General features: G+C 40.1%; 1 protein-coding gene and 1 long non-coding RNA gene across 7 annotated transcripts in view; both read left to right on the forward strand.

Moving 5' to 3' along the window:
- Window positions 1-251: 251 nt before the first annotated feature.
- The window catches only part of ATP1B3 (ATPase Na+/K+ transporting subunit beta 3), a 38,139-nt gene continuing 10,971 nt past the window's right edge, over window positions 252-27,419 (forward strand). Inside the window, exons 1-4 of one of the 6 annotated variants that reach the window (XM_081301429.1) lie at window positions 379-667; window positions 14,503-14,567; window positions 20,068-20,196; window positions 23,572-23,679. In XM_081301429.1, coding sequence (XP_081157555.1) covers window positions 20,130-20,196; window positions 23,572-23,679 — 175 coding nt within the window. In that variant the 5' untranslated portion in view covers window positions 379-667; window positions 14,503-14,567; window positions 20,068-20,129. Of the gene's footprint in view, window positions 668-14,502; window positions 14,568-18,626; window positions 18,783-20,067; window positions 20,197-23,571; window positions 23,680-27,419 lie in introns of those variants that run through there. The other 5 variants (XM_081301425.1, XM_081301426.1, XM_081301427.1 and 2 more) reach the window with 5 other exon arrangements.
- LOC308653069 lies at window positions 674-7,876 on the forward strand. The gene is made up of 3 exons (XR_014022982.1): window positions 674-2,506; window positions 2,643-2,823; window positions 5,648-7,876. It is a non-coding gene; the product is annotated as an uncharacterized lncRNA (long non-coding RNA).

Here is a 27,419-nt window from a genome sequence, read left to right on the forward strand (position 1 = left end):
CGGGCATGCGGGAGTCGTTTCGGTGCTCTCATGGTCCCGCGCCGCCGCCGGCAGCATCTCCCAGAGCCTGGGCACCTGGGAGCGCCCAGGACACCCAGCCGTCCACCTGAGGAACCTGCGGGACGGGGACGCCCGCCTTCTGCGTGTTATGAATGTGCTTGTCACTAAGCCCTGCTGGTTTCTGAAGCTTGCTGCGCGGGGCTCCCGCTTCCTCGCGCCGGGGCCCCGGGAGCCGAGAAGCCGGGCGGGCCGGGGGCGGGGCCTGCTGCCGCCTCCGGCTGCGCCCAGCCGCGGGCGGGCGGGGGGCGGCGGCGCGGGCGAGCGGCGCGGGGATTGGCTGCGGCGCGCGGAGACGTCAGGCTCCCGCGGCCTGAGCGGCCGCCTGGCCCGGCGCGGCGCAGTCGGCTGGAGTGCTCCCGGTGAGGAGGAGGTGTCCTCGGCTGTGCCGCCCTCCGCCGCCGTCGCCGGGCTGCGCCGCTAGAGCCGGGACGCGCCTCTGCGCTCCTCGCCGCCTGCACCCCCGCGGCCGCCGCTCCCCTCGCCGTCCGCACACCCACCATGACGAAGAAAGAGAAGAAGTCCTTCAACCAGAGCCTGGCCGAGTGGAAGCTCTTCATCTACAACCCGACCACCGGAGAGTTCCTGGGGCGCACCGCCAAGAGCTGGGGTGAGCGGGCGGGCAGGCGGGCGGGCGCGGCTCGGGCCCCGCGGGCGCCCCCGGCCTGGGCGGCGGCGGAGCGAGCACGGCCCCATTCATTTCCCGCGGGGCCGGCCGGGCCGGTGCGGCTGCCGGCGGGGCGCGGCGTCGGTGGCTGTCCCGGCCGGACCGCGACCGTCTCCTCCGCCCGCCGGAGCGGGGCGCACGTGCGGCCCGGCTTCCCGCCGCGAGCGGCGCCGGAAGCCGGGGACCCCCGCCGGGCCGGGCCGCGGGCGTACGGGGCCGAGCCTGGCCTCCTTTGTACCGAGCCGCCGGCCGCGGGGGCCAGACCGAGGCTCCCGGCGCGCGGAGCAGCTCAGGGACGCCAGACCGGCCCCGCGCCTGGGGAGAGGAAATTTCCACTCCCGCCGTTATCTTGTGACTCGTCCACGCCGCCACCCCGACGGGTCGCAGGAGTGCGAGTGAGTGAGTGAGCAGTGTGTGTGGGTTGCAGGGACATGTGGCGGTGAGCTAATCGCCCGAGTACGTTGTGCACGAACGTGCGCTTGAATTCCGATGGAGGAAAGGCCCGTAACAAGGTTGGTTCCTCCTCTTTTTTAATTACTGCGGATTTCTTATAGATTTGCCTCTTCGGGGGAAAGTCAGTAATTCCTACAATTTTTTTTTCTGTGCATTCAAAAGATGAGTGATGTCGTATGTTTGCTTGTTCTCTGAGTGAGCTCTTTGTTTTAAAAGAAATATTTAATCCATCTACTAGGGTACTGCTGCTTTAGGATGCCTTTTTGTTTGTAAAGTGATTACCGATGGCCAAGTGCTTTTTTTTGGGGGGGGGTCTTACACTGAAGTAACTCATTTCACCTTTTTAAATCCCTTTGAAAAATATTTGGCTGGTGGATCTTGACACACCTTTACGTTGCTGGAGTTGAAAACTGTTCACATGTTTAAGAGAAGCATGAAGACAGTAAAGGACCTATGACTCAGAAAATAAACTTGCTGCCGACTGAAATGAGCTCCTCCGGGGTGGAAAGGAGACTTGAAGTTCTGTCACAAGCTGAAAGGAGCCTTAGAGGTTTTCTAGCCCAACCTTCACTTTAGAGATGAGAAAAATGAGACACAGCGAGGTTGTGATTTTGACTGTGTAAAATTACATATTCCTAAGAGCCAAGAAAAGAACCCAGTTCTCCTTTAATCCTAGTCCAGTGGTTGTATTATTTTACAGATGACTTGCCTAACTGCATGGTAATCACTCAAGATTTTTATTTAAATTGCTATCTTTTTTTGGAAACACACTTGTGTGATGCAATAAATTTTGCATCCGGAGTTACATGGAAAAAAAATGAGCACTTCGAGAATTTAATTGTTTCTTGAGTGTATGAACTTTGTCCTGAAGAAATTTTTGAGTAGTGGAGACAAATTTTATAAGCTACCTTTGTTTTTTCTCTGTTCCTCAGCATCTGTTTCTAGCATTGAGTATTTTCACTTTGTTAGAATGACCTTTTTTTTTTTTTTAAAGTACAGATAGTGCTCTTTAACCTTTGTATTTTATGATCTTGGAGTAGAGATTTTATTGGGAATATGCATTTAAATAGATAACGTATACAAGTTTCAAAGCATAGGGCAGGGTGTAAGGGCTGGAAGTTGGGATTCATTTTAGAAGGATTAAGACAAGATCTCTTTTTCAGAGTTGATATTTGTTTTGCAGTACTGGGGGTTGAACCCAGGGGTGCTCTACCTCTGAGCTACATCCTCTACATCTCCAGCCCTTTTTTATCTTTTGTTTTGAGACTAGACCAAATTGTCTTGCATTTGTGATCCCTGCCTCAACCTCTCAAGTAGCTGGGATTACAGGTGTGTGCCATTTTGTTTGCCAGTATTTATGTTACTCTTAAAAATCAAGTAGTAAATCTCTTTATAACAATAATATTAAGCTATTGTAGAAAGGATAAAAGGTGACAATTAATCCATAGTTTGTTCCCAATGCAAGGGCATCCCTCTAAGGATGTGTTGGCCAGGGGTGAGGAGACTGAAGTCCATCCTTAGTTGGCCAGGCTGTGCTTCTGGAGCATGACTGGGTCTGCCTCAAGGAGGAGTCCTCTGTTTTAATTCTCACAAAGGCAAGGTCACTTGGGAAACCTGTGTGTCTGTGAGACTGTCCGCTAGGAGAGGTACCTTTTTCTAATTCTCTTGTTGACCCTGCATAATATAAGCTAACTGCCTGATTTCATCACAATGTTTCATATCTCTTTCTGAAAAGCATACAACATTTCATTTTTTTTTAATCAAAAGAGATCATTCTTCTGAGTATAACATGAACATCTTCCCATGTTATTTAAAGATCTACATTACTTTTTTTTTTCTGGTACTGGGAATCAAACCCAGGGGTGCTTTACTTTACCATTGAGCTACATCCCCAGCCCTTTTTATTTTTTGAGACCAGATCTCATTAAGTTGCTTAGGGCCTTGCTTAGTTGACCACACCGGCCACAAACTTGCCTCTTCTTCACAAGTTGCTGGAATTACAGATGTACACCACTGTGTCTGGCTGCATGTCACCATTTTTATTGATATTTTAAAAAAATTTAGCTGACCACTGTCCCATTGCAATTAGATATGCTGTGATTTTTTTTTTCCTTTCATTATTGTATGCTGGTCCTCCTGCCTTATATTTCCTTCCCCCTGGCATATTTGTTTTTGCACATTTATGTCCTTGGATATATTTGTACTGGTACACCTTTCATGTGTACTTTTTGTTGTGTGTGTGGTTTTTTTTTTTTTTTTTTTTTTTGGTGGTACTGGGGATTGAACCCAGGGCCTTGTGCATGTAAGGCAAGCACTCTACCAACTCTTTGCATTTTGAATACATGTTGTCATAGTGCCTTCCTGGAAACCTCTGCAATTTATACTTCAACTGAATATATAGTGGTATCTTATACCTTCATCGGCAAGGAAGGTATTCTTACCTGTGTATTAATTTTAAAAACTTACAAGAAAGCTGGTGTGGTGGTGCATGCCTGTAATTCCAGTGGCTTAGGAGGCTGAGGCAGGTTGATTGCAGGTTTGAAGCCAGCCTCAGCAACATAGTGAGGCTGTAAGCAACCTAGTGAGATCCTGTCTCAAAATAAAAAAAGGGCTGAGGATCCTTGGTACCAAAAATCAAAACAAAACAAAACAAAAAAACTTATAAGAAAGCTCCCTTTTTCATTTGCACCAAAGTTTTATTCTAGTTTTCTTTTTGGCTCTCTTATTTATTTTCAGGGTAGGGGATCAAATTCAGGTTCTTGCACATGCTAGGCAGTTGCTCTTCCATTGAGCTACACCTTTAGCACCTCTCCTAATTCTTTAATCTTTTTTGGTAGGACTTTGCATTTATTTGTATTTTTCTTATCAAAATGTTCCAGTTTATTGACATTTAAAAAGAATTCTGATTTGGTCATCCAAGAAGTGATAAATTAGGCACTTTATAAACTTGTAAATTTGATAATGCTGACTTTGCCTTCATGCTCATCAAGTGCATTCTTAGCGGGGTATGGCAGTGCTTGCCTATAATCCCAGTGGCTTGGAAGGCTGAGGCAGGGAGGATTGCAAGTTCAAAATAAGCCTCAGCAAAAAGCGAGGAGGCACTGAGCAATTTAGTGAGACCCTGTCTGTAAATAAAATACAATAAAAAGGGCTGGGGATGTGGCTCAGTGGTTGAGTGCCCCCGAGTTCAATCCCCAGTACCCCACCCCCTGCCACCCCCCACCCCCGCAAAAAAAAAAAATTTAAAAAAAAAAAAGAGTGCACCCTTGGCAGTTCTATCACTGAGTTACATCCCCAGTCATTGGCCCTTCTAAAAAACATTTTAAATCCTAAATTTAATGTAGGTGGTGGGAGGAAAAAATTGTTATCATTTTGTTTTTAACCTTGTAAAACTGCCAGGTCTGCTAGTGTGTAGAGAAAGGTCTTCTATCTCCACGATTTTATAAATATATTCATTTATAATATGAGATCTTCCCCTCAAATATATTACATATATTAAAAAGCACCCATGAAAAATCAATTTTGCTGTAAACATTTTGGATAAAGTGAAAATATTGCATGTTACATCACAATTACTGTATTTAAAACAGCTATAGACAGATTTTGAGTACTTTTATATTTGGCTAATAAATTATACTTGGTTATATTAGTTGCAAAATGCTTATGCACATATGTCACCTTGATTTTCACAACAGCCCTCTAAAGCAGACTTGGTGGGTGATGGAAATATACTTAGAACTGGTATCTCAAACTGAACTATTGTGTACTTATTAATACACATCAGGAATAAGTGGTTGTCATTTATGATAACACAGGACAAAGAAAATTTAGCGCCTACTGGCTGATGTTGCAAATATTAAATAACTTTGGGGCATGAAGTATAGTCATAGTCAAAGGAGTAAAAGAAATTTAGAGATCATCTTGTGTTACTTAAACTAGGTAGAGGGCCATGTGTTGCAATTAACAATTTTTTAAAATGATGAAACAAAATAGTAAAAAATCAAGTTTATTATTTAATAGTTTTCTAAGAGTGTTGTTTCCTGAAATGTTTGCATATTTTTTTATATGCAGACATCCTGATGTAAGATACATTTCTTACTGTGGTTTCTAGTCAAAAAAGTCATTCATCTTGCCCAGTTCCCTCCTGTGAGCCACAGTTAAGAAACACATTCTGTGCAACAGGGTAAGAAAATTGAGGCTACAGATTTGCCAAAATTCCCCTGGCGAGTTGGTGATAGAATAGGAACCTTGGACCTTCAGACTCCGAGGCCAGACCTTTTTCTTTTTAATTGTGCCATGAGACATCTGCTTGTGGGAGGGTTCTTTGGAGTTAATTAAGGTTTTCAATAAATGCTTTAGATTAACATTAACTTAAAACTTGAGATATTGGTTTCTAAGCATAGTGAGGATTCCAGACCAAAATTTAATTAGCACTTAAATTTTGTTCATGTGCCTTTTCTTTTATTGTAGGTCCATGAAGTGCCATTTCCTCAGTCATCTCCTCCCAATCTGGGTCATGCCTCAGTAAATTCTCTGCTCTGGAAGTCAGACTTCATCCCATCTTGGGTGTCTAACTGTAGTGGGGAAGACAAATGTGTACATTCTTCTAGTATCACCTTGTTTTATAAGATGATGTCCTATGAGAGTGACATTAATGAAACTTTACAAAAATATGCAGTGTTTGGAAAGTAACAGGACTTGCCGTACCTTGTGCATAGGTTGTAAATGCAGGCCATAGGTGGGTATAGTGGTGGCAGAGCAAGGCAGGGCATGTCCTGAGCCATCACCCAGAAGGAGCAAGACAACACTCCTTGGACTTTCCAGGAAGTAGTCCTATAGGGGAAGGGAGGGAGAGGGCTAAGTCTGTGTGTTGTGTTGTGTTGTTTTCTGGGTACCATTGTAATTAGACTGTGTTTGTGTGCCTTAATAGTACAACTTTACCCTACCCCCAAAGTAATTCAGTTTTAAAAAATTGACTTTTTAATGTATATACATAGAATTAAACTAGTTCAGCTAAAAGGAAACTTGCTATCAATAGTAACAACTTTTCCATAATTTATCATTATTTATTAAGGACCAATCATTTAACACTGACTGAAAACATTTTTTATGTTATTATTTTCTAATTATACTTTCATTATGTTGATTTTGAAGTGAAATCATCTGTAATCTTAAATCACTATAACCACTATTAATTTATTTTTCTTTTTGTGTGGTACTGGGGATTGAATCAAGGGCCTTGTGCATGTGAAGCAAGCACTCTACCAACTGAGCTATATCCCCAGCCCCCACTGTTAACATTTTAACAGTCTTTTAAAACTGTATAAAGTTTTAAAATATGCAGTTAGCTGACTTTATCACTTAATGTCTAAAAAGAGTGGTTTGCCTTTGCTTAGAGATTGATATATTAGGTTTTTTCATAACCTTTGTGATGACTTTCCAGATTTCCTGTTTAGAGTTACCTATTTTGGTGACTGATTACTATCTGTTGAGACTCCATATCTGCATGTGTAGTCATATGGCTTTTTTATATTACTGAAACCAGCTGCCTATCAGAAATCTTCAGTGCATATTTTATAGGTACCACTTCATGTAAATCTCCATTGCCCTCGGGGTTCCTCAGCATGACATAAAAACTCTCACCTCTCTCTACCATTTCATGTAATTCTTTCCCACCTCTTCTAGGACTCTATCTTGGCCGACTATTTAGATGTTAGCTTGATCTCTGGAAAATTCCTTGAATTCCCCCTTTGCCTTAAGACTGGATTAACTATGTGGCTTTATGTAGTATGCTGCTCCTAGTTTACTAGACTGTAAACTGCCTCTTTTTCTTCTAGTTTCTTCTAGAGCAGGGATTGAACCCAAGGCCTTGGGCATGCCAGGCAAGCATACTACCTCTGAGCTACAACCCTAGCCCTCCTATAGGCTTCTTATACACATCTTGTCATCTTTGGTTCTCTAACACCTCGCCTGTGCCTGGCAGTGAATAGAAATGTAATAAAAACTGGTTGAATAGATGAGCAGTATCATGAAATGTTCTTATGTGGTTAGTCTTATGTAGTATTATTTTTAATGTTCTTAGTGTTTGATGGTATTGGGTCCCATGGTATGATCATGCTCCCAGTGTTTGGACAATTGTTTTTGTTTTTCCCCCATAGTACTGATGGGTTTTCATAGAAATTTCAGTGTTAAAAGAGCTCTGGTTCTATCCCCAGCACTCGGGGTGCCGGTAAGGGGAGCTGAGAATTAATTCTACTTGGCCCATTAAGGGGAGACTCGGGCAAGTTTGTGACATGTCTGGGTTGTACATCTGGTAAGAATAACAGAACCAGGGTTCTTATCCAGGTCTCCAGCTTGCTGCTGTATTGTTTTGTTCAGCTTCTCCTGCTTTTATGAGAACCTCATACAGTCCTTTTTGTTTTTTTCCCTTAAGTTACCTGATCTCAAATTTATTTTAATAGTATCCTTCTCTCCCTTATGGGGCGCTCTTACTAATCATTCTGAAAAGACTTCTAGCTTAATGGCCTCCTACATACCTGTTTAAACTTTGTTACTGAGTCATTTGTGGAGCTAGCTCTCATTTGTGACTTCTTCTTAGTGTTGCACTGGCGTCATGGTAACTGACCTTCCTCCAAAGCATGTAGTACTTTTCTTATCATGGTTTTTAGCCTGTTGGCAGTATGTGGCCCATAAGAAGTGATTCTTGATATACTCTATGCCTCCCTGCTCTCTACTTGTGGAGCCATTCCTTTCCTGCTCCCTTGTCTGCTCTTCTGTTTCCTGAATACCTATTTCCCAGGTGCTAACTTGGGTCTTGTTTTTGTCTTTCCTGGCAATGGCAATCTAATAAAACAGTTGTCAGGACTGTTCACAATTTTTGCCTCTCTCTCAGATTCCAGGCCCCTAATTATTTAGTTGGCTTCCTGTATATCTCACAACTGTGAGAGAGGGAGGCTTAGGTGTCCTAACTAACTGCAGCTCTAGTACCATATATGATGCCTAGTAAACAGAGGTCATTCCCTTTCTTCTACTGAAATCCTGTATTTGTAATTTAAAAAATAACTTCACCGGCCTTTCTGTGATTTGGTTTCCAAACTTGGGTAAATTGTGCCAGTTTTGTATCCATAACATCTCTTCAATACCCCCATTGATATTCCTACAGTTTATTCAAGAATTAATTTTTTTCTGACCTTTTCACTATCTCTCCTTTTCCCCATGTTGGGAAAGTGTACATTCAGAGAATCCTTGGGGTGCTCACTTTTTTCCTAACTTCATAACCCTAGCCACCTGTTTCAAATCAACCCTCAGGTAACAATCCCATTAACCCTGTCCCCATTTTACCAGGAACTGATAGTGTGTTTTACTTGTAAAATCTTAAAAACATTTCAGAGCCAGCCTTAGCGAGGCCCTAAGCAACTCAGTGAGACCCTGTCTGTAAATAAAACCCGAGGATGTAGCTCAGTGGTTAAGCGCCCCTGGGTTCCATCACTAGCACCTAAATAAATAAATAATTAAATCAAACAAACATGAAATGAAGATCTTTTTTAAAGTTGTTTCAATTCAAATAGATAATTGACTTTCTTTTTTTTTTTTAAGAGAAAGTGAGAGAGACAGAGAATTTTTAATATTTATTTTTTAGTTCTCGGCGGACACAACATCTTTGTTTGTATTTGGTGCTGAGGATCGAACCCAGGCCGCACACATGCCAGGCCAGCGCACTACTGCTTGAGCCACATCCCCAGTCCCAGATAATTGACTTTCTGACTTTCATCTTTTTTTTTTTTTTTTTTTTTTTTACAAAAGTGTGGTATCTAGGGAAGGAGGACTCTTAAGCTCCTGAGCATTTCCAAAAAGATCCAAGCAGTCAGTTGGAATCTATGTAACCTTGCTGCTGTCAGATTATTTCTAAGGCTCAAACTTAATCATGCTGCAACCCACACCCCAAAATTGGTTGGATCCCCAATGCTTATCTAAATTTAAGTAAGTTCCAGACAGCATGGCATTCAAGACTTCTACGTCGGCTTGGAGATAAGTTTCCAACCTTATAACCTGTCATTTCCCACCTCATCACACACCCCATGTAGTAGGCAGATAGGTCTGGAACTGCCCTGGGTCTGGAACTGCCACTTTGTTCCCTTCCTCATCCTCTTCATTCTCTGCACATTAATTCTTCCCTATTTCTTCACAGGCCTGGTTTGAATGTCAGCTCTGCTGTAAGTCTTCTCTGATTTACTCTAATGATAAGTGAAAATAATACCATTTATTTCCTATAACATCTTCCCCAACCCCTAGTACTGGGGATTGAACCCAGGGCTATATTACCCCCGAGCTATTCCTCCAGCTCTTTATTTTTTATTTTGAGACAGGGCCTCTCTAGGTTGAAGCTAAAGCTAGGCTCAAACTTAGAATCCTCATGCCTTAGCCTCCTGAGTTGCTGGAATTGTAATCTTAGATTATAGTTGTGTGTGCGGGTGTGTGTACAGGCATACATACATTGCTTCTACTAACTAGATGTTCTCAGCAGGATTTGCATCTACATTTTATTCCATACAGTATTTAGTACACAGTAAGCACTTAATATTTTCTTTTTTTTTTTTTTTAAAGAGAGAGGAGAGAGAGTGAGAGAGAGAGAGAGAAATTTTAATATTTATTTTTTAGTTCTCGGCGGACACAACATCTTTGTTGGTATGTGGTGCTGAGGATCGAACCCGGGCCGCACGCATGCCAGGCGAGCGCGCTACCACTTGAGCCACATCCCCAGCCCCTTAATATTTTCTTGATGAACAAATTGTCATTTAATCATTTCAGCTTGTGATTCATCTAGTCCTTGGGTTAAACTTGAGGCTTAACTGTAAAAATTTTATTTGTGGAGTTCATCATATAGGAAGGCATAATTCTGTCACTCAGATCATCATGAACTCTGTTTCCTTCAATTTCTAATTCATTTTGAAGTTTCCAGATAGAGCATTGTAGTAAAAGTGAGCCTGTCAGTATACATATTTTTATTTGATGAATCTTAGAAGTACACTAAAATATTAAGATGATGACCAGACTGGGACTCAGAATATAGACCTAAATTTTAGTTCCTTGTAAGCATCTAAGTTTAGAGAAGTCACATAAAATTTGTTGGCCTTCTATAAAAGAGAAAAGTTGTATGTAGTTTCAAATGTCACTTTGAGTTAAGTACAAGGCCAATAAAAAAGCTTTAGAATAGGAGGCAGCAGACTTTAAAAGGACCAGATAAGTATTTTAGGTTTGTTGGCTGCACAGTGCCTGTTTCAGTGTCTAACTTTTCTATTTGAAGTAGCTTTAGATGGAAGAAATCTGAACTGATCTGAATGGGATGTGAACTTTTGGATTTTTAATATCATGTAACAGAAATAACACCAGCATTTGAAGTTTTACAAGTACAGGTGTGAGTAGCCATTAAATTCACTGTCATACTCAGCTTCTTTTCTGGGTTACCATTGTTAACTGTGTAGTGCTTTTTAAGCAATATATGGTGTATCTACTTTAGGTAGAAGTCTGGCAGTTTCTTGTAAAAAACAAATACACACCTACTCCCTGAGCAAGCATTTCTACTCTTAGGTGTTTATCCAAGAGAAATGAAAACATAGGTCCTCAAAAACATTTGTACAAGAATGTTCATAGTGGCTGTATTCATAATAGCCCCAAACTGGAAACAGACCAGGTTTCCATCAGCAGGAAAATGGATAAACAAACTGGTATGTCTAAATAATGGAATACTACTCAATGGTAAAAAGAAAAGATAGGCAGGACAATGGCTGAATCTCACAATTAGTCTGAATAGGAAGAAAGCTTTCCTGAAGAGCTAGATGATTTTGTTTCTGTGAAATTCTAAAACCAGCAACACTTACCAGTACACTGGAAAAAAGTACAGAATGATGGTTGCTTCTAGGGTGAGTGGGTGTGGGGACTGATTGGAAGAGATGTGGAGGAAATTTCAGGGATAACATTCTGTATCTTGAGGGGTTTTTTTAAAAATATTTTTTAGTTGTAGTGGACACAAAACCTTTATTTTATTTATTTATTTATATGTGGTGTTGAGGATCGAACCCAGTGCCTTGCACGTGCTAGGAGAGCGCTCTGCCGCTGAACCACAACATCAGGCCCATTGAAGAGGGGTTTTGACCATATATATGGATGCATTTTGTCAAAAACCATTGAATGGTACATTTCACTGAATGTAAATTTATTGCTAAATTTTAGTTAGTATGCATGTTGAAGTATTTTTGGGGTAAAGTATACTGCCATCTGCAACTTGAAATGCATCCAAAAAATGACACAAGTATAGTAAAATGTTTATAGACTCTAGGCGCTTTTATGGGTGTTCACTGTTACATTTCATTCATATGCTTTTCTGTGCATTTGTAAATATTGCTAATTGAGAAATAATTATGAATACATTTCTTTTGATTGTCTTTATCAATCTCAGTCCTCCTATAGGAGATTTATCAGTTTGTCTTTTTTTTTTTTTTTGGTACTAGGAATTGAACTCAGGGGCTTTTCTGTGCATTTGTAAATATTGCTAATTGAGAAATAATTATGAATACATTTCTTTTGATTGTCTTTATCAATCTCAGTCCTCCTATAGGAGATTTATCAGTTTGTCTTTTTTTTTTTTTTTTGGTACTGGGAATTGAACTCAGGGGCACTCAACCACTGAGCCACATCCCCAGCCCTATTTTGTATCTTATTTAGAGGCAGGGTCTCACTGAGTTGCTTTGGACCTTGCCAAGTTGCTGAGGCTGGCTTTGAACTCATGATCCTCCTGTCTCAGCCTCCCGAGTCACTGGGATTACAAGCTGATGTTTATCAGTTTTTCTATAAGTCCTGTTTCAGTGCATTCATACAAATGTTTATAAATGGGTACATATGGGATATGTAGGAAGAAGTAGTTTATCTTTCCCCACTTTTACATGAGAAATAGGAAAATTACATGTTGTGGAACTTTTTCTTTTTATTTAATATGTCTTGGCTGTGTCTCCATGTCAGTATACACAGATTTGTCTCATTCCTTTGAATAATTACATAATATTTCATAGTATGGCAACTTGACACACACACACATGCACACACACATATAAATATGTGTATAGATAGATAGATAGATAGATAGATAGATAGGAATTTCCTTTTTTCCCCCACCTGGCACTAGGGTTGAATCCATGGGCACTCTACCACTAAGCTTCATCCTATGTCCTTTTTATTTTTTATTTTGAGACAGGGTATCATTATGTTGCCCAGGCTGGTCTCAAACTTGCAGTCCTCCTGCCTCAGCCTGCTGAGTAGCTGGAATTTCAGGAATGTGCCACTATACCTGGATATGGAGATTATATATATATTTTCTCCAGCTTAAACACTACTCTGTGCAAGTGTGTGAACAAGTATATAAAATTTTTCTAGGGTAAATAAATTGAGAAGTGGAATCTCCAGTTGTATAGTATATGCTTATTTTTATTGTTAGTAGGTTGTGCTCCAAAAAAGCTATACAAACTTAAACTCCAGAGTTTATCTGTTTTCTCTTTAATTTTTTTAGTAGTAGATATTACAACTCTTGAAGATTTTTTCCATTTTGATGGAGTGATGGTATCTGGCTGATTTAATTTGTAATATTTCTTTTTTAATTTTAATTTGTTATATATGACAATAATGCATTACAATTCATATTACACATATAGAGCACAATTTTTCATATCTCTGGTTGTACACAAAGTAGAGTTACATCCTTCGTGTCTTCCTACATGTACTTAGGGTAATGATGACGATCGAGTTCCACTATCTTTCCTACCCCTATAACCCCCTCATTCCCCATTTCCCCTTTGCCCTGTCTGGAGTTCATTTAATCCTCGCTCTCACACACACACAGCATAATATGAATCAGCATCCTTAAATCGGAGAAATCATTCAGCATTTGATTTTTTGGGATTGGCTAATTTCACTTAACATGGTATTCTCCAGGTCCATCCATTTACCTGCAAATGCCATGATTTTATTCTCTTTTAATGCTGAATAATATTCCATTGTGCTATATACCACATTTTGTTTATCCATTCATCTACTGAAGGGCATTTAGGTTGGATAGAGCACTAATCTCTAGAATATATAAAGAACTCAAGAAATCTTAACACCAAAAAAACAAATAACCCAATCAATAAATGGGCCAAGAACTGAACAAGACACTTCTCAGAAGAAGATATACAATCAATCAACAAATATATGAAAAACTGTTCAACGTCTCTAGCAATTAGAGAAATGCAAAGCAAAACTACTCGAAGATTTCATCTCACTCCAGTCAGAATGGCAGTTATCAAGAATACAAACAACAGTAAGTGTTGGTGAGGATATGGGGGAAAAGGCACACTCATACTTTGCTGGTAGGACTGCAAATTGGTACAACCAATATGGAAAGCAGTATGGAGAATCTTTGGAAAACTAGGAATAGAACCACCATTTGACCCAGCTATCCCACTCCTTGGTCTATACCCAAAGGACTTAAAAAACAGCATACTACAGGGACACAGCTACATCAATGTTTGTAGCAGCACAATATTTCTGATATCTACAACAAAGCATATTTTTGTTTGCTCGGTTTCCATTTCTTTAAAATGCCTGCAGTCTTTTGATTGTTTTTCTTTGGTATTATGTTCTCACAGGTCTAAGGGCATTTTGATATGCCTTGGATATTAATCCTTTATTGTCCTGCTGAATGTTCTTTATTTTCGCCTGAGTCCTGCACAGGCAATGGAAATGGGAATGGGCTGGCTACGAAATAAAAGCTAAGAAAAATAGAACAATGAGAAAACCACAACAGAAAATATTTTCAGAAAGTGTGGTGGGAAGCTGATCATATGGATCAAGCATCTATACTACAAAGCAAAATGGAGCCCGAGCTTGCTATTTATATCGGGGAACAAAAAGGTTATAGATGGGCTGTCCAGTTCCCAAAGGGTTACTTACGCCCATCTCCAGAGCTACTATGAGGGATCTTCCTAATAGAGCCAAGATAAAGGTCATGTGCCTTGGGCAGTCTATTGCTTTGGAGAGCCACGGATAGTTCCCACGGTTACACCTAAAATTTCCCTGGCTGCCATACTGATAGAAGACCCTCAAGTAATTCATGGGTGGCTTCCTGCACTTTATAGTTCCTTGCTCATCATTTTGCTCTCTCATATCATGACTCTTTTTCTTTATAGCATAAGGATTCTTCCCACCCATCCCCCCAGCACTGGGCACTGGATCCAGGATACTCTACCACTGAGCTGCATCCCCAGCACTTTTTATTTTTTTTTATCTTGAGTTAGGGTTCGTGCTTGCCTGGAATTTGATCCTCCCACCTCTTCCTTCTTAGTAGTAGCTAGGATTACAGGTGAGCACCACTGCACCTAGCTTTGTCTTAAATATGTCAAGAGAACTTTTAAAAGTGAAAAATAAACAGTTACTTTTTTTCTGGAATTTGTTCCATGAATTTGATCTTTTTTTTTTTTCTCAATACCATATTTTTCTTCAGCAACAATAAAAGGAAATGAAGACAGTGTGGCTAAAACTCAAATTTTCCTTGTCCATGTCCCAGAACATAATGCTTATTTAGAGGTAATACCTCTTATTTAGAGGTTACCACTATGTATGAATTTTATTTGTAAGTTTCTGGCCCATCAACACTTTATATAATGTATTTTTAGAATTCTGCAACTCTCTTTGAGTGTTTCACACTTAAACATGTGGCTGTGCATCATTCTGAGGTTACTTTATTCCTCCTGGGGTTTTTGAGACCTATTTTATTTTTTTTTAGAATTACTGTTGAGTTGGGCATGGTGGCACATGCCTGTAATCACAGCGGCTCAGGAGCCTGAGGCAGGAGGATCCTGAGTTCAAAGCCAGCCTTAGCAACTTACTGAGGCCCTAAGGAACTCTTGGTTGAATTTGGTAGTTTTTTTCTATTGGATTATTTTATCTTGAATGCTTGATAATTGTTGGTTGGTTCTATAGTCCTTCTCTTTGGCCTTTCCTGTCATCATTCAGTGGTGGCCGGAGCTGTGTAACCACAGATGGTCTAGTTGTAGAGGTGCTTTGCTAGCATGGCCCATCCAGGACATTGCCTAATTTTCCTGCTTCATATCCATGCTCCTGCTTCTGTTGCGACTTGCATGGCGTGGGTGCATTGCAGGAGGAGCAGAATTCCTCTCTGCTGGCTGCTCCTGCTGTACTTCTGCTTCTCAGCCTAGTGCCTGACCCAGATCTGTCTGAGCTTTCCATCTTGTGAGCCAGCTTACCTTTCTCTGGGAGGCCTTCTCTGGTGAAATCCCCTTCCTTCCTCTCCCTGCTAGAGGCAGTTCCTCCACCCCCAACTTCCACTTGATATCTGTAATTCTTTGCTTATGTATCTGTCAATTGTGATGCTTGAGCTATTGGAGAGGTGGAACAGAACTTATTCATGTAAATGTCTGTCACTGAAGAATAACACAGAATGTGAGTTCTTTTTTTTTTTTTTTTTTTTTTAAGAGAGAGAGAGAGAGAATTTCAACATTTATTTTTTAGTTCTCGGCGGACACAACATCTTTGTTTGTATGTGGTGCTGAGGATCGAACCCGGGCCGCACGCATGCCAGGCGAGCGCGCTACCGCTTGAGCCACATCCCCAGCCCAGAATGTGAGTTCTTGAGTAAAAAAGATAACACAGCTTAAGCTTCCTGGGAGAGCAGGCCAGGTGAGGTACCATATAGAGGTATTGGCTTAGTGTTAGGTTAATTTTAGGCAAGTGATCTTTTTAGTTTTTCTACATTATAGTGATTATAATGTATAAAATGTGTGTGCATACATCTATATGTCTACTATATTTTTTATAAGAATAGTACATGTATAAAAATGCATGCTTTCTTTCAGTGAAGAATACTTTTTTTTTAATAAACAAAGAGTGATGTCACAACTGGATATTCCTATGTGAAACTCTGAAGGTGGACCCATGCCACAAACCATATACAAAAATAAACTCAATAGGTCAGTTAGGAAGTTAAAGAGTTAAAACCATGAAATTCTTGGAAGTAAACAAATGCAAGTCTTCCTGGTGTTGGATTAGGCAGTGGTGTTATAGCTACAACAATAGAAGCACAGGGATTTAAAGAAAAAATAGGTATATTGGACTTTGTCAAGACTAAAAGAATTTTTCTATTTTAAGAGAGACCATCATGAGAATGAAAAGACAGCTCACAAATAATAATAGAAAATGATCTGGGTGGCTCAAACCTGAAATCCCAGTTAACCAGCTACTTGGGTGGCTGAGGCTGAGGATTGCAAGGCCAGCTCCAGCCAGTTAGCAAGACCCTGTCTCAAAATAAAATTTTAAAAAGGACTATGGACATAATGTAGCTCATTGGGTACCATGCCTTCGTGGTACATGTGAGGCCTGGGGTTTGATCCCCAGCACCCAAGGGAAAGAACCTGATAAGAGGCTTATGTCTACAGTGTATAAAGAATTCTATAAAAAATTAATAACCAAATTTAAAAATGGGCAAAGGGTCTGAATAGACTTTTCTCAAAAAAAGATATGCAAATGCCATAAGTTCCTGAAAAGATGCTCAACATCATTCATCTTTAGCAGTGTTGATAAGGATGTGGAGAAATTGGAACCCTGCTGGTAGAAATGTAAAATACACACTTCCAAATACAGAATTTTCTGAGTAATGGGAGGGTCTTCTTTTTGCTAGTTTACTTCAGGGTGGAGGCTGGTCCCCAGAAAGACCAGCCAAGTCCCAGTAGGATTGGGTCTTTGAGGCAGCCAGACTTCCAGGGAGGGCAGGAGAAGGGGTTGGAAATTGAGTGCAGTTATGCAGCCCTCAAGTCCATCTGTCATACCTCCATAATGAGACCCCAGTCACATTGACATGTAAGTGGAGCTACCAGGTTGGGAGACTTGTGCTGGGAGGGAGAGGGCAAAAAAGTTGTATTGTCTTCCAGACCTTACGCTGTATGTTTCCTTTGTAATAAAATTGGAATCCTAAATCCAGCTTTTTGCTAAATTCTGTTATTTTTCTAGTGTCTGATATCACCTGAGGGGACAGTAGGCACCTCCTAGATTGGTAGCTGGCGGCTGGGGCACCTCTGCAGTGGAGGACAAGCCCTTGGCTCTCATAGTACGGGGATTGAATTTTATAAGCAGGTGGGATTGAAGCAGGAGAGGGCCTATTTCTCCTTTTCCTGGATAACACAGGGTAAACCGTGGCCTGAGAGCAGAAACAGATTTTAAAAACTAGGGCTTCTCAAGAACAGCAATGAAGAAAGGGAGGAGGGTCAGTGCCTCTGAAAGAGAAGACATTGTTAGTGGTTGGGTTGCTGTTCTACTGTGTGCTCTTAGATCTCAAAGGGAAAATAAAGAAGTAGCATTTGTGCTTCTGTACTGTAGGAATGACCATGTGAAATAGAAAAATGCTGATAACCGCATTAAACCGCAGTATTTGAGAATGTCTTTGGTTGTGATTTTTGTTGACCTTAAATTACTTACTGAACTACCAATGTTTGTGTTAGTTTCTTTTCTTGGGTAATGACTTCAGGAAATTTGGAGGATTTTAAACTAGGGAGCATTAGTAATAACAATACCTGCTGTTTATTGTTTCCCACTTAATCTAGTAGCAGCAGAGCAGACATGCTGGCACACCGAAGAGGTTCCACTTTCACTGTCCTTGAGGACCTCAGTGTTTGGGTTAAGCCCTATCAGCCCACTGAGCTTCAAGTTTACCCTGAGGTTAACAGCAGCAATTTACAACTTCTTTTGTAAATTTCTGGTTATTTTTTTTTCTCTTCTTAGGGAGGAGGAGGAGTTTCAGTTGATAAAGTATCACTACACTTATGAGTGGTCTTCATATATTTATAAGAGATTAGTTCTAATTTTTAAGTTTTGGGTTCACAAATTTTTTCAAATAGGGAGAACTCGCATCAGTGCTTAAAGTAACTATCAGTAGACGCTAGTGTATGGCATCAGATGTTGACGTGGCCGTTGCTGATTTGTATATATGGTTTATGATATATAACTCATTTTAGGAAGTTTTTTTATTGTATAATGATTCTTTTGAACACAGATTTGGGAACAGCTTATTCATGTCTGCTTTCTATTTAGTTATTTTGTAACTTATAAATTTCATTTACATTATTTTTCCTGTAAATTTAAAATCAAAATTTTGAAAGTAGTGTAAGAATATTTGAGATGACTGTAAAACACTACTAAATAATTAAACTCTTTGTTAGCACTTATATTTCAAATTCCTCCAATTTAATTTGTCCTGCATGCACCATCAGACTTCCTGTTTCCTAAGTGAAGTTTTTTTTGCTGGATCACAGCTAGACTCACTATGTATGTTTGTTGACCCTATTCTGTTGGGCAGAGGATCGAAGTGCTGTTACCTGTGTCTCATTAAAGTGGCCTGTGGTCTCTGTTTCATTTCCCCCTGCAGCAGATGGATCACTCCTTTGAGATGGGGCTTCCTCCTCTTTCTCTGAAGCAGAATCACAGGTGTGGTGGGGGGTGATGCTGCCTGAAGGTGACATCCTGTCCTCTCTTCTTGTGTTCTCTCCCTCACTGTCTTGGCCTCCTGGTAATTGGGGGGAGGGGTGGAATGCTAGTCTAAATTAAAATGAAATTATTTTAACTGTTTCCCCTTTACTTGAAAAGAGGGGATTGGGCGTGGTTTCCTGACCTACAATTGAGAAAGTCATTTAACTTGGCTTAATCTGTTTTGGGATCATGAGGTCATTTGAGAATCAGAAGAAAGTGTATAGTCCCTGGGGAAAATTATTCTATTCAGAAATCTATCATTACAAGAATTTTAGAACATCTAAAGTTACTCCTTGTAGGGCAGTAGGGGTCCACTTAGGAAGCCCTGCTTTAGCCCCTCTGAGGAATGTAGTCTGGCAAACAAAAAAAAAAAAATAGGTTGTAAAGCTGACACAATTTCAGCTCTGTGAAGTTCAGTATTCACTATTGCTGTATCTAGTCTAATGTCTTTGATCAGTTTATTTTTAAACATTTAAATGAGTGACAACTATATTCTAAGGATCACTTCTGATGTTAGAATTTTGGATATAAATATTAAGAAAAATTATTGATTTTTAGGAGTTCCCAAAATAAAGTACTGGTTTGGGATATATTTGAGCATTTCCAAATCGTGAAGGAAGGGATTAAAATGTTGTTAAAATGTGTCTGCCAGATCTCGCTTTGTGCCTAGCAGTAGAGCTGAGAAGGTCCCTTGACTAGTGTGCCTGTTTCTGGTCTTGTCCTCCTTTCACTGTGCACCAGCCCTCGCACTCTACCAGTGTTTCCTAAACTGTATTCATTGAGGACCATCTTCATAATTTTGCCTTCTTTGCCCATTTCCTGGTTATTGTTTTTTAAATCAATTCTGTTTTTAAAACAAATTTATACAAATAATTAGTATCTGTGAAATAAAGGTTTAATTTACTAATTTTTTTCTGTTTGTTACTTAAACATATGAATATATTGGAGGAGAGGTTGTCCCAGCTAAAATCAATTTCTTCTCTCTTTAGAGGGCATTAAGTTCATTTTGGGAAACACTCTCCATGTACTGAATCATAAAGCTCTGACTGAACCAGAGTAGGAGTGGTGGAAGCTACTTCAATTTGGGAGGGACCAGAGGAAAGGAGGGCTCATGGGATGAGTGGGTGCTGCCTGCTGAAGTATCCGTTGCTTGGGCAAATCCTTGCGGCCTGAATATGAGGATATTTGGCTGTGTGCATGGCAGTGCTTGGGCTCATAGCCTCGCAGTAACCATGTTTGGTTTTGTCTTTTTTTTAAATTAACTTGGACAAATGTGTGTGCACATGTCTGTCTTCACATTTCATAGGTTTTAATTTCTTTTGCAGGTTTGATCTTGCTCTTCTACCTAGTGTTTTATGGGTTCTTGGCTGCACTCTTCTCATTCACAATGTGGGTTATGCTTCAGACTCTGAACGATGAGGTTCCAAAATATCGTGACCAGATTCCTAGCCCAGGTAATTACATTACATTTATAATTTCTAACAAAATTGGATTGTATTTTAAATTCACCATAAATCTCTTCTGCATTATAGCAGATAGAAGATAATGAAACTTTGGAGTCCGGTAATGTGAACAATATTATTTTTGTTGTCCAATATTTACATACTTATTTAAAGATCTTCACATTCATTTTCTTTTCTTTTTTTGGTACCAGGGATTGAACCTTGGGGTGCTTAATTGCTGAGCCATAGCACCAGTCTTTTTTTTTTTTTTCCTGGTTGTATACAAAGTTTATTCACGCCATTTGTGTCTTCATACATGTACTTAGGGTAATGGTGTCCATCTCATTTTACCCTCTTTTCTACCTCATGCCCTCTCCCTTCCCCTCCCATCCCTTTGCCCTATCTAGAGTTCATCTAATCTTCCCATGCTCCCCCACCCAAACCCCACTATGAATCAGCCTCCTTATATCAGAGAAAATATTGGCATTTTCACCAGCCCTTTTTTATATTTTATTATCGACAGGGTCACACTGAGTTGCTTAGGCTGGCTTTGAACTCTAGATCCTCCAAGCTGCTGGGATTACAGGTGTGCACCACTGTGCCCAGCTTTACATTCATTTTCTGATGTTTTTTTTTTTTTCCTGATAGCTCTTGAGTCCTTTGTGAAGAATGAACAGAAGTGAATATTGGATTTTAGTGAAGTCACAGTTATGAATGATGTTTTTTTTTTTTTTTTTTTTTTTTTTTAATTTTTAATATTTATTTTTTAGTTCTCGGCGGACACAACATCTTTGTTGGTATGTGGTGCTGAGGATTGAACCCGGGCCGCACGCATGCCAGGCATGGCGCGCTACCGCTTGAGCCACATCCCCAGCCCTATGAATGATGTTAATGTTGTGACAGTTTCATTTTGCCTTGAGTGACTTATATGTAAAATGATTATTCAGCTCTGGCCTGGGCTAGACCATTAGTCTTATAAAATTCATGCTTTATGGTTTTAATTGCCTACTATGAAAGTGGTAAAAATGTTAAATAGTTATATCAGTAGAGAATAAAAATACTCTTTATATGTTTGATTCTTCTCTGTTGTCTTAAGAAAAATTTCTCCATGTGACAGATGATTTAGTTAGAACTTACCTGAAACACTTATTTAAATTACATTTTTCAGGCTGTGATTGTGGGTCAGTGGTAGAGTGCTTGCCTAGCATGTGTGAGGCCCTGAGTTCCATCCTCAGTACCACATAAAATTAAATAATTAAAATAAAGATATTGTGTCCATCTGCAACTAAAATAATAAAATAAAAATAAACAAATAAATAAATTATATTTTTTCTACCTCCTGATTTTATTCTTTTGAAATAGCCTTTGAATGCCAGCTCTCTCTTGATTGGTGGCCATGGCCCTAGTATTTTCTCAGTAGAGGTGCTAGAGATAGGGCCCAGGGCACTTCATACATGCTAGGCAAGCGCTCTACCACAGGGCAGCACCCCTACCCAGGTGCTGGCTGTTTTTAGAGTAAGAAACAATTATGTGTAGAATTCTGGTGTATGTAATTCCCAGAAATGTAAATAAGAGGATTCTTCCTAGAGAAGTGGGAGTTGGAGAGCTGGGGGAGTGGGTGGGCTGCAGTCCAACAAAGTGGGAGTCCAGCTGGAGGCTGTCACTGGAGCATTGGATTTTCAGCCAGTGGTCATTTGTCATCCAGGAGCTAATCAGCAATGTGTGGAGATATTTTTGGTTATTAGAACAAAAGAGGTACAACTGCAAGTAGAATCCCGGGGTGCTGCTGCACATGCTCAACATAGACCAGCACCTCACTACAAAGAATGTCCCACCCAGCTGTGCTCGTGCTGAGATCTGGGAGCCTCATCTAGATCCCCACTTGCTGCATGGACTCTGAGCATATTAGCAGCCAAACTGAACCAATTTCCCCAACCATTTTTTTTCTAGAACAATTTAGTGATTTCCTTTGTTTATAGCTAATATTTGTCCAAGTGTTGTGAATAAATTTCTCTTAACTCTTAGTTTATTTGACCAAATATCAGAGACTAGCTTCACTCTTTTTTCCTTATCTCTCATTGTACACATGGACTCATTTGCTTACACTACAGAAGTATTATAATATAATACATTGGATAAAAATACTTCCTATTTTAGAAATACTAAGTATATAAGCAGTAAATGTGTTCAGTGTTTTTAAGTACAGTTTTAAAATGAGCTCCTTAAAGTTTTTTATCCAATGTATTACATTATAATACTTCTGTAGTGTAAGCAAATGAGTCCATGTGTACATATACACATAGGTATATATGAAATACAGTGTGATTAGATATGTGGACTGTTTATATTAAAGTTGAAAGCCTGATTATTTCTTACAGATAAATATGTTTGCATTTTCTAAGCTCAAGATTGTTAACATGTTCTGTGTACATGGGAGTTCCTGATATGAAACTGTTGATGGTTATACTTCAAACTTAGTATGTGTAATGCACATTTTAATGTAGAACAATGAATATTTAGCATATAGAGTTTTAAATAAATAGGCCTCTTTAATTGAAGAAGCTATCTTTATGAATGTTTCCATAAAGTTTATAATTTAATGACATGCTTAGACTTATTTGCTAAAAATTTTCTTTGTTTATTAATGACAAGTTGGCACAACCTAAAAAGATATTTGATAGAAAATGAATATGAAAAGTCAAAGTAAAGTTGCATTTTTTTAAAGTAAGGAAGAGCCGGGCATAGTGGTGCATGCCTGTAATCCCAGCAGCTTGGGAGACTGAGGCAGGAGTATTGTGAGTTCAAAGCCAGCCTCAGGAAAAAAATCAAGGTGCTAAGCAACTCAGTGAGACCTTGTCTCTAAATAAAATACAAAACAGGGCTGGGGATGTGGCTTGGTGGTCGAGTGCCCCTGAGTTCAATCCCCATACTAAAATAAATAAAGTAAGGAAGAGAAAATATAGTTAGCTGAAAATAATCAAATTTAGGGGACATTTTTTTTTTTGAGAGAATTTTTTTAATATTTATTTTTTAGTTTTCGGCAGACACAACGTCTTTGTTTATATGTGGTGCTGAGGATCAAACCCGGGCTGCACGCATGCCGGGCGAGCGCGCTACTGCTTGAGCCACATCCCCAGCCCTTAGGGGACATTTTTAAATAGGTATCATCTGGATTGGTTCTAAGATTTGAATTTTCTTTAATTTTAGGTGACTTTCCCTTGATAATTGAAAAGAGAAGTAAGAAGTTGATAATTTAAGCATGCCTCTGGGCATAATTTTCTATGTTACTTACTGTGAGATCTGCTCTTTATGGATAAGAATTAGGAGGAAGAGAGAAGGGAATTTCACAGTTAATTTCCCACCTTTTTCTCTTTAATCTCTTTTTAGGACTTATGGTTTTCCCAAAACCAGTGACTGCGTTGGAATATACATTTAGTGTATCAGATCCAAGTTCCTATGAAGGGTACGTTAAAGACCTTAAGAAGTTTCTAAAATGTAAGTATCTTTTTTTAGAGTAAGGTAAAGATTAAAACTTCACACCAAATCATGATGACTTTTAGAAATATCGTTCTTAAAAGTTTGTTTTACCTCTTCATGCTCTTTTTTTTGTTGTTGTTGTTGTTTGCTTGTTTTTGAGTACCAGGGATTGAACCCCAAGGCACTTAACCACTGAGCCACATTCCTAGTTCTTTTTATTTTTTGTTTTGAGACAGGGTCTCACTAAGTTGCTGGGACTGGCTTCGAACTTGTGATCCTCCTGCCTCAGCATCCCAAGCTGCTAGGATTACAGGTGTGGGCCACCATGCCCAGTGCCTTCCTCTTTTTATCAGTTGTAAGAATATTCTAATCTATGGAAAGATATAGGGGCCTAAGCCTGGTGAACGGTTGATTTGATTTTTAATCTGTCCTATAATAAGTACACCAGGTTTGTTGAAACATTAAAAACTAAAAAATATTTAAAACATTAAATATGAGCCACACTCCTTGCCCAGTATTTGAGTCTTTTCATCTAGTATAGTACTTATGTGGAAGATGAGGATAGTCATCATTCAAAGAAAATCAGCCTGTGTCAGATTTTTTATGTATCAGTTATGAATTTTTTAGTTACCAGTTCACAGTGCTCTTTAATAGACACCCTGGCTCACTATTTTCTCCTATTTTCCTTGACCTAACCAGTCATACGAATAATCACCAAAAGCCCTGGCCTGTGGGTTTCTGGTCACCTACATCGTCTTCCCCTCAGACAGACAGGTGTGTGCATGTGCGTGCTTCCTGGACCAGGGGAGGACTTCTTTGGCAGAAGCACTGATTGAGCAAGCTTTCCTGCTCCCATCTTCTGTCTCTCTAGCTTGCTTGTTCAACTTTCTTCCAGTTTATTCAGCATCATAAACTTCAGTTTATGTGGACTTCAATTAGCTGATTCTTTATGTCAGCTCCCATCTCCACCATCCGTTCTTAACCTAGCTTATTAATTCTGTGGATTTTCATTTAGTTTTTTCTTTTGCTGGTACTCTGAAATCCCTTGCCTCCCAGTGTGTGGCCAGTCTGTGGAGCTCCTCCTCTGAGCCTGCCCTGAACAGCTGAGCTGCCGAAGACAGGACTAGTTAGCACTTTGAATATCTAATCACTTCCCCCAGGTGGACACACTTGCCTGCCTGGTGACCACCATGACTTTCTCTGATTCTCTGAAGGGTTCATTGCCAAGTTCTACTTAAACTTCTCACTCTTTACCTTTTCCCTATACCTCATGTTCTTCATGCAAGAGATAATACGACCCTGGCACAGTGATGCATATCTATCCCAGTGGCTCAGGAGGCTGAGGAGAGTATCGGTGCTGGGATGGGGACCAAACCCCAAGCCTCACTCATGCCAGGCAATATGCTACCACTGAACCACATTCCCACCCTCAAAAACTGCTTTTGATCCCACATTATCTGCTAGCTATCTTCCTGTCTTTGCCTTGCTAGTTAAATGTGTTTTATTATTTAAGATAAGACATTTTTGTGAAAGTATTGTCTAGTTTAAAAGTCAGATGGTACTAGCATGCATGACGAGGCCTTGGGTTCAGTAACAACAACAACAACAACAACAACAACAATAAAATCAAATGATAAACTTGTAGAGTGAAAATAGTAGTTTCCTGCCCTACACCTTTCTACCTTTGGTCCTGTACAGTCAACAAATGTTTTGTAGCAAGCACTCATCTGGGTTCCTTCAGTGAACAAAAGAAAAACCCTATTTTCATGGAGCTCATGGTGTATAGTGTATTAGAAACTATTAAGTGCTAAAGCGAAAAAAAGCAGGGAGAGATGGGAAAGGTTGCAGACTTAAACAGGGTGGCCTGGGAAAGCTACAGTGAAAGGAACCCGTGAAAGAGTGAAGAAGGTAATGGAACTAGCAATGGAAATGTCCAAAGAGGAAACGATAGGTGCAGAGGCCCTAAGGTTTATTGTATCTATGGTCAAGGTTCATCAAGGAAGGAAGAGGGGCTGGGTAGAGTGAACCCAGGGAAAAGAGGTAGGAGAATGACATCAGAGAGTGAAGGAGGATCAGACTGTGTAGATGCTTAGAGGCCAGTTAAGTTCTTTGGCTTCTGCAGTGGCCACGATGAGGGGTTTTAAGCAGGGAATTACATGATAACTCAGATTTTTAAAGGACCACACAGGCAACCTTTTGAAAGTAGACTGCAGTGTGGAAACAGGGAAGTTGTTACAGAGTGATGGTGGTTGGCAAGGGAGGGAGCCCTGGGATCACAGGAGAAATAGTCTGAATCTGGTACATTTCATAGGAAATAGCTTCATGCTTTTGACTTTGGTCTTGTGATGCTTTTCTAATGCATTTCTGAATATACTTTGCTGGTTCTTGATTAATCATGTTCATTTATTGTTATTTATCTTTTTTTTTAAAGATTGAGAGAGAGAGAGAGAATTTTAATATTTATTTTTTAGTTTTTGGCGGACACAACATCTTTGTTTGTATGTGGTGCTGAGGATCGAACCCGGGCCGCATGCATGCCAGGCGAGCGCGCTACCGCTTGAGCCACATCCCCAGCCCTATTTATCATTGTTAATTATGAGTTTTCACTTATGCATCTTCACTTAGCTCCTATGCCTTGACCTTGCCCCTTCTCAATTCAGTGGTAATTGACTCCTGTCTGGTTTCATCATAGGTTGCTGTTTCACACTTATTCTTTCCATCTTCAGTTACCTGTGGGCATTCTCTCCTGACTCCCCCATTTGTAACTACCATTCGCATCTCTTTCTGAAAATCTTGTATAACCCTCTCCCTCCTGCTGCCTGTGTACTGATGCTGTATAGGCTCTACTCCTGTGTCTGTGGGGACTTCATTTCACCACTTGCTTGGTTGAATCTATTGTTTCCTTCTTTTTCTTTATTCTTTTTTTTTTTTTAAAGAGAGTGAGAGAGAGGGGGACAGAGAGAGAGAGAAAATTTTAATATTTTTTTTTTTTCTTAGTTCTCTGCGGACACAACATCTTTGTTTGTATGTGGTGCTGAGGATCGAACCCGGGCCACACGCATGTCAGGCGAGCGCGCTACCTCTTGAGCCACATCCCCAGCCCCTTTTTTCTTTATTCTTAAGTTACTCCCTGTTCTGTTTGGTTTTTGTTGTTGTGATGATGTGATGAAGGCCTCAGCATGCTAAGCAGGTCCTTAACCACTGAGCTACACTACAGGCCCCTCCCTACCTAGTTTTGATGAAGTACGTATTCAAGTAACTTTGTAAGAAAGGATACATAAAATGTAAATTTTGAGCCCTTTATTTCTGACAGTGACCTAATTTGCTTTTACAGTTGAGGTACTTTGATTCAGAGCTGTCTTTAGGGACTTGTTTACCACTTGTTTGAGCTACATACCCAACCCTATTTTGTATTTTATTTAGAGACAGGGTCTCACTGAGATGCTTTGTGCCTCACCATTGTTGAGGCTGGCTTTGAACTTGGGATCCTCCTGTCTTGGCCTCCTGAGCTGCAGGCATGTGCTACCATACCCAGCTCTTCTTTTTATTCTTAATTTACTCCTTTGGATTTTTATTTTTGTTGTTGTTGTTTGTTTGTTTGTTTGTTTTGTTTTTAAAGAGTGTGAGAGAGATGCTGAGGTTTGAATCCAGGGTCACAAGCATGCCAAGTTCTTGTGTTTGCCTTTTTTCTTTGCAAGGTTTTTGCTTTGTTTTTCAATTTCTTCCTTTAGGGTTCTTAAATCTGTCTGATTTCACTT

The sequence above is a fragment of the Spermophilus citellus genome (assembly GCF_964194105.1).
Source record: "Spermophilus citellus genome assembly, chromosome: 7".
NCBI classification, from domain to species: domain Eukaryota; kingdom Metazoa; phylum Chordata; class Mammalia; order Rodentia; family Sciuridae; genus Spermophilus; species Spermophilus citellus.